The 8,032-nt window shown below is 39.5% G+C and overlaps 1 protein-coding gene across 1 annotated transcript; it reads left to right on the forward strand.

Moving 5' to 3' along the window:
* Nucleotides 1-104: 104 nt before the first annotated feature.
* Nucleotides 105-8,032, forward strand: synm (synemin, intermediate filament protein). The gene is made up of 4 exons (XM_058387173.1): nt 105-1,038; nt 2,487-2,611; nt 4,399-4,469; nt 4,554-8,032. The coding sequence occupies exons 1-4, from the start codon at nt 241-243 to the stop codon at nt 6,785-6,787; spliced, it is 3,228 nt and encodes a 1,075-aa protein (XP_058243156.1). The 5' UTR covers nt 105-240; the 3' UTR covers nt 6,788-8,032.

Consider the following 8,032-nt stretch of genomic DNA (forward strand, 5'->3'; position numbering starts at 1 on the left):
CCACATGAGAGAGCCAGATCCCATCACAGGGCTCCTGAAGTGTTTTCCTCACATCTGTCTCTGAAGAGTGGATCATTAGCGCGCGCCTCCCTTCTGCACCTGAAAAGTCTGCTTTAACCTCACCCCAGCACTGCGCGTCTTACACACTTGCCGATGATAACCAGGGAGTCGTTTCCTTCTTAACTATTTTAATCACGCTTTTTTTTATTCAGCACGCCGATACACAAACTCCCCAAGAACATGTTTCAGTTTAAGAAGTCGTTCGAGGGCGAAAAGCTTCAGCTTCAGGAACTGAACCAGAGGCTCGGGCAGTACCTGACCAGAGCCAAGCAGTTAGAGCAAGAAAACGCTCGCCTGGTCGCGGAGATAAACACCATCAGGCATAACAAGTCTACAGAATGGGACAACACACGCATGTCCGAGCTGAGGGAGATGAGAAGGCTGGTGGAACAGCTGTCTTTGGAAAAATCCCGAGCGGAGATGGAGCGAGAGAAGCTGCGCAGAGAACTTCAGCTGATCAAGGCCATTCGCTCCGACGAGACCACCCTTAGCAAAAGTCTCGATGGTGAGCTGAAAGGTTGTGAAAAGCAGCTCCGCTATGCTCTTCAGACCAACAGTGCGTTAGAGGAACGTCTGTTTCAGCTGCAGAATGAATGCGCGCTTTTGCAGGATGCTCACAGGAACCAAGTCGCGCGCCTCAGGAACCAGGTTCACACCCGGGGCTTACCTGTGGTCACTCGGACCTATAGTGGGCCGCCAGCGCTTACTACGGAAGAAGTCCAGGATTATGCTCTTAGCCTGTCTGAAAGCTGGATGGAGACATTTGAAATGTATAGACAGGAGGTTGAGAAGATGGAAGAATCTATTAAAGCAGATCAGGCGAGGCTCGAAGATATTAGAAGAGAGAAGGTGGGATACGCTTTAGAGCTGAACAAACTGCGGGCGGAAATGGAGAAACACAGCAAGATACAGCTGGAGCTCGAAGAGCATCTCATGGGCATGCAAGAAAAGTTTAGAAACGATGTCAGTCAGTATCAGGTGTGTGAAATTATTATTATTATTATTATTATTATTATTATTATTATTATTATAGTTGTTGTTTTGGTTGTTGCTACTGTTGTTGCTATTATTATTATCAGTAATAGTAATAGTGGTCTTTCTGGGGCTAATATGGCCACACCCCCTCAATGGAGAACCAACCACACCCTTAAGCATTCTAGGCTAAGACAGGCATTCAACACTGATTAAAAATACCCAACCCCTCTGAGTTGTTCTAAAATTAAACCATAATAATGCCTGTTAAAGTTCTTGGATAACAATTATTGACAATGCCACAGTGAAGCTCTCAGTCAAGCATTAGGTCACGTTGATCTTTAGGTACATTATATCCATAATGTATCAGACCTAAATGTTTTGTCTTAAGATTGCTCTCAAGGGAACTTTCTAAGTAGATGATTATGCAGTTTATGAATAAACAGAATGAGTCATGCTGGCTGTCCACCTGAGCATATTAGCGTGCTATACAGGATTTAAGGCAATAAAACATCTATAAGATGTGCACTCAACACATTTCTAAACATGTTTACTGATAGATTTGTTTAAGTCAGATTTTTAAAGTACCTCTGGGGGAAGGCTGAATCCTTCAACACTGTGTTCCTCTATTAAGAGGAGTTTCAAGTAGAATCTTTATCCACTGAATAATCCAATGAACTTTTAAATAACTGTTGAAGAACATTTTTTCAAAATACTTATGTATTAATTGACTTAAATGAGTTTTTGAGTGGCACTCAAAACTGTAATTACTTTCTTCTTAGTAAACAGCAAATGTTAGCTATTAAACCATTTACTAAATTGTGTTTGATAAAAGAAAATGTTGTTTAGTTTAGTTCATTTGATAAATAATTTCTACTTGGATACTCTTTCATGCTACTCTTTCATGCAGTACAGAACATTTAAGGTGTCCCCTAAATAGACAACTGAAAAAGACTTAAGAGTATACATGTCACTGTAAGTATAGTGTCGATCCAGACTGTTTTGACAACCATCACAACAGGAGAGGATTTAAAGGCTACTATGGCATCTTGTGGGCTAGATGTGCTTGACTAATCATTTAGTGACCTACTTTAGGCAAGTGGCTATAAGCCAGTTACCAGGCTTCAGGCTTTAAATGGAGCAATGGCAGTGTAATGGAGTAAGGTGCTGGAAGAGATCCTCAACAGGTGTATCACCACAACAGGAAATATCTTTTAGCATTGTTTTGATAACCCATGAGAATCCATTAAATGAATATTAGGTTATATTAAAAAATAACACCAATACCAATACATCACACCAATAACAATACATTTACTAACCACTTCAAGTTTCATCTACATTATTGAAGTGTAAGGTTATAATTCAGTTGCAAGGCTGCTCAGTGAGGTCATGCTTTTGATTATTTTTGCAGGAGCAGGCTAGAATAATAAAGTAACATTTGTCTTCCACAGATAATTGTTGAAGAACTGGAACAAGAGCGTATGCTTCTGGCCAACAGCATTTCAGAAAAGCTAAAGGATCATCAAGACCTCCTGCAGGTCAAAATGGGACTTGGCATGGAAGTGGCTGCATACAGGTAGAACTTATTTTAAGATTACTGTCCATATTGATATATACTCTTAGAAAAAAGGTTCCAACTAGAAATCTATAGTGTAAAGGTGTCCAATCTTATTCAGAAAGGGTTGGTGTGGGTGAACCTGCATCCACACTGGGCTATTGTGTATAAAACTGGACACCCTGTGCTCGGAAGTCCTTACAGGATCTGTGTGGAACCAAACAACAAATAGTTTCCTTTCAGAGAATAGAAATCTGTAAACCATTCAACCACCATTCAATAAACACCCTAATTAACCTTTTGTATCTTGTTTTCTCAGCTTAACGTACTAGAAGCACAAAGTACAGAATTCAGTTTAAAATATGTATTTATTTATTGAGGTATGGAGCCACTTAGGAAAAATGACAAAATTTTAGTGACCTTCAATAGACATTGTAAAAAATATATTGAATATTTATATCAAAATTAGTTCTACATTATGGGTTATGGTTATGAGTTGCAAAAGAAAACAAGCTCTGTTATGTTGTTGGTATGAGATTATTATGAAATGTTACAAAATTGTCAAAGGTCTACTTATTTGTGTTCATTTATCAAAGTTTTCATGTTTTTACAGTATGTCTAACACCGTACTCAAAATGCCATGTCATATCTGCCACATAGCTCTGAGGTATCTTTTAGTATTGATAGCCAGACAGTCTCATCTCTGTCCTGATTTAGCTCTTGGGGTGTATTTTTAATCATTGGAACTGCAGAGCAAATGCTAGCTGTCCTTTTGGCAGAGATTCATCCTCACTCTGTGGTCAAGGGGTATTAACTCTTTTGTGAATGACTGTGGGGTTTAATTAGTATAGGATTAGGTCAAACGTGTTAATTGGCAGCGATGTTTACATGTTAGTTGTAGTTCTTGCAAACACAGGTAACATATCATTTATATATATATTTTTCCTTACACAAGGATCTTCATAAATACAGTAGATGTAATGCAAAGTTTAGGTGTCTGAACTTGCTGGAAAATATAGTTATAGTGACTTCAAACTATGTATTATATTTTGGGTATTATATAGATAAACAAGTATATATCCAGGTTAGAAATATAACTAGGCTGGGATTCAGACAGGCACATCTACTCACCTCTGTGTCATGTACACAAAGTGACTACCAGACCTTTTATAGAAGGATCCAGTGAGTTGTTTCTCTTACCACCACCCACAGCCCTTCTTTGCTGCTGTTTGCCATTTCAGAAAGATTTGGATCCTGTTCTTGAGTTTTTACTCGCCATGATTCTGCAAAATGTCCCATATTTTTCAGCCTACTTTCTTATTTCAAAAATATCTGTCCTGTTTAACTGTGCAATAGTTATGTCTTCCTTGGCAGTGTAGTAGAGAATGCAAACAAGTCTTTCTGTTTGTGTGTCACAGCTTCACATTCTAAGCCATAATGGAAACAGAGCACGTTGTGGTTGTTATTTTTAGTTTGGTCATTCAGCAGCTCCCGAGGGAACATCCACTGGGACTATACTGAACTGTATTTCCACAAAGTGTTATTCTAACAGTGTTAAGGTAGGTTACACAAAAAAGGGGAATTCAGTGGTATAGTGAAGAGCAATCTGTAATTAGTCAAGTAAATTTTGTATCTGTGGAAGAAGGTTCGTGTATGTATCTTGTCTTCCTTTCAGTTTAAGGCTTTGCTTGGTGATGACAGAGCAAAGTGGTCAGCATACTAAGGACAGGTGAAAGAAATAACCCAAATGGTTTGGTTCATTTTTGATTACAAGGAAAAATCCTAACCCTTGATTTTATGCTTCTCAGGGCACTGCTAGAAGGTGAAGGTAAACATGCCCAGATGAGGTCTGACCAGTATTCAAGAGAGAGAATAATAGGTATTGTGGATTCATTTTTGCTATATTCAGTTACATTAAGGATTATTTTTAAAATTTTCAAACCTTGTATTTTTTCTCTGGCAGATATCAAATTGCCAGCCCATCCTTACACTCCAAGAGGCTCTACCATGACAGCCAGTCGGCCAGAAGTGAGAAGGAATTTAATAGGGTATGATGTCTGGAAGATGGAACCTATTTCCAGTATGAGAAGCTCCACTCTATCCAGTCAGTTTGATTCCCACAAAACCTCCAGGATTTTGCCTATCACTGTTTCAAACCGTGCCCAACAGAGTCCTGCTGCAAGAAGAGACATGATTTCTTTCACCAAAGCAAAACAGGCTTCAGGGACGCCAAGTGCAACCAAACCAGTTGTCTCTTCCAGTAAGACAACCAAAGAAGTGATGGAACAGAGGGAGAGCATCAAAGTTGTGTCCAAAAGCCCACCAAGGAGTTCACCTGATAATTTTCAGTCAGAAAAACAAAAATCATTCTCCACTGCCTCTTCAGTAGAAATAAAATCAGTGAGAGTTGTGGCACCACCTATGATGAGCCTGAACACTAATGCAGAACCCACTCAGAAAGTTGCCGATAAGAAAGATGAAAGAAAAGATGAGAGGACAGAAGCAGATCATGCCAAGGCAACAGTGCAAGCTGATGCAACTCCATTTATCCAGCATAAAGAATCCAACCAAGAAGATGAGAAAGATTTGAAAGATTCTGGAAATGTGCAATCAAAGGTATTTGCAGGTGAGGAAAAGGTTTTGGACTCAGTATCCATGGAAGAAATTATAGAAAAGGTCATAAAGCCTGCTGGCTTAGATACAAAGATCAGTTCTTCTGCTGACTCAAAGATCACATACCATGTAGAGAAAGCAGAGCAACAGGATGGAAGCACCAAGACTCAGATAGTCCTGCAGTCAAAAGTGGAAGAGGACCTGGATGTGTCCGATAACTCAGCTCTTGAAGAACTTCTTAGTAAGGGAGTACAAAAAGTTTCTCTTGAGGAAATTGAAGGAACCCCAACAGGAAATATGATTCATGATCTTCTACGTCTTGGTCTTGAAAATGAAAGCTTAGAAAACAAGTCAGTTAAAGTGGAGATAATGGAGGCACCACTGGAATCTCATAGTGATAAAGTGGAGGCTGAACCTGAAGATATTGTAGAGTTTAAGTTCAAACCTTACTCCCAATCTTCATCAATGTTCTTTCACATTGAAGAACCCGAGATTGAACCTCAGCCAGCTGAAGAACATGAAAACACTGATGAGTCTGTGAAAGCCTCAGAGTATAGCAGGAGTGGATTTGTGCAGGTGCAGGAAGTGTCCAAAGATGAGAGCCTTCCATACTATTCTCAGGGTCAAGATACACAAGAATACTTTGTTTCCACCCCTGAAGACAACATGTCTGAATCAGAGGAGGTTGGAGGATTTATGTCTTATGGACATTATGGAGTGGTGGAAGACCTTTCAGATGAGCGATACTACCAGGAAGAAGGATTGACGGCAAGTAGGAGGTACTTTGACGAAGGGGAAAATAACAGAGAGTCACCTGAATATGTCAAAAGAGACATCACAGGAATTCCAGAGTGTATTATTGAAGAGGAGGTGCATGTTTCTCCCCATATACAAGAGTCCATGCTGGAGATATTGAAAGAAGAATCATTGGACCCCAGGGAGCAGCTAAAGGGCGCACTGGAGCAGCTGGAGAGCACTGTGTCTGGAGCTCTAAAAGAAGAGCTTGTATCTTTCACCAAAGCTGGTCAGAGTTCTGAGAACCTGTCTGTTAACTTCCAGAAGGTGCAACAATCCCCAGACAATGGAACAATGACCTTTGTGGCAGAGCTTAATATTTCCCAGAGTCTGGAGGATTCTGGACTGCTGCAAAATAAGGGAGATGACCTGTCAGCGGAACAGGTGATGGAAGCACTGCAGTCCTCCAGCTCTGACCTTTTTCAGGCTCACAGTACTGGAGCTAGTGGTGAGTATACCATCAGACTCTCCACTGAAGAGGTCCAAAAAGAGGAAATGCCATGGATGACCAGCCTTGAGGAAACTGAAGGTTTGTGTTCAGCCAGTGAAATTAGTAAGACAGAGAAGGTCATCAGGCTGGGGCCTAATGAGAGGTCCTTCACGTTCCAAATGGATATTAACAACAGTGCATCTGTAACAGGCACAGAAGGGATGGACTCTCAAGATCAAAAAGGTAATGGAGCCAATGTGCAAGAGTTTCTACAGACCCAGATGACTGACCCCTCATTAAAGGTCTGCCAGGAGAAAAGAATAGCGACTGTTTATCTTGACAGCTTCCAGGAGGACTAACTCATATCCTGATAATCCCACCTATAGCTGAGATCCAAATAAAACCTCCTATTATATAAACAGGTATGGAGAAATGTTCATTACTGTCATTGTTTTAACAGTACATATAGAAAGCAGCACATATCAGTGACTTAAACATTTTCTTTCTATGCAATCAATGCAGTCAATTTATGAATTTAGACTCCTTTGGCTCGGTGCCTTTTTTTTTTTTTTGCTCTGCAAGCCTCAAGGAATTAATCACATTTATTACATGCTTTGGCTTGGAAATGGCATGTAATAAAATTTACTGAATTTAATAAAAGAGCATTCAGTATCATTGATAACAGAATATCACTGGCTCTTATAACACTACACAAATAATTTTAAACGAACATTTATTCAAATATCACATACTGCATTCATTGCTCAAATCACTGCTTTGTATTTCTAATTCCTAATTTTTTCCTTAATCTACTTCCTTTAATGTCATTTTTTCATTTTACATTTAACAAACTTTCTTTTGATCGACTGTGTGCTCTATAGTTTATGCACTGTGATTTATGTTGATGATGATACTGTTTTGCTGTAACACATTTTTAAGTTATTGTGCTCCACAGTCATACATTCAAATACATTTTATATTAATGACTCTAAGAAATCGTAAAAACACCTTAACAAATATAGAGCAGGGGTGCTTGTTCCTTATTCCCGTACCTATTCTGGTTAGCACAATTGTGTATTGCTCACTAAAACTGTCAATTCAGTGGTAAAATAACCAATAATCAGAATTGATTGATCTGGCTGTACCAGAGATTTCAGACTATCCTTCCTGTCCTTCTTAGGTCCTTTAATCCTTAAATAACATTAGCACGGAATACACGGAAGCCCCCTGCACTTCTAACATTAGAGCCTATCCACTGTACAGGCCTGTGTGAAAAATCAGGCTTCTCTTTAAAAGCAACAGTGTCAGGCTAGTGGTCACTGAGGTAGTGTCTAACAGCATGTTTGCATAACAACTATATTTTGGGACCCTTACTCATGCTTCACATGGTGGTGATGGAGGGAGTGAGAAGGAAGGACAGAGTAAGTGAAGCCAGGGTACCGGCTCCAGTAATCCTCTTTGGAGTTTTCTAATAACGTGTTTTAAAGTGTTGTTTATGTGGGGGTATTAAGAACATGAACATTGTTATTTGCAACAATAAATAACTCTACTGTACTACAGTTAGTCAATAAATAAATATACCCTTCTCTGTTTCACACTAATAA

Source organism: Hemibagrus wyckioides, linkage group LG04, assembly GCF_019097595.1.
Source record: "Hemibagrus wyckioides isolate EC202008001 linkage group LG04, SWU_Hwy_1.0, whole genome shotgun sequence".
NCBI lineage: Eukaryota > Metazoa > Chordata > Actinopteri > Siluriformes > Bagridae > Hemibagrus > Hemibagrus wyckioides.

Excerpts from the sequence above, each read along its gene's own strand:
- synm (XM_058387173.1), top strand. The coding sequence starts at position 241 with ATGTTTCAGTTTAAGAAGTCGTTCGAGGGCGAAAAGCTTCAGCTTCAG. Across the intron at positions 2,612-4,398 it reads ATGGAAGTGGCTGCATACAG|GGCACTGCTAGAAGGTGAAG; the intron begins GTAGAACTTATT and ends TATGCTTCTCAG. Across the intron at positions 4,470-4,553 it reads TTCAAGAGAGAGAATAATAG|ATATCAAATTGCCAGCCCAT; the intron begins GTATTGTGGATT and ends TTTCTCTGGCAG.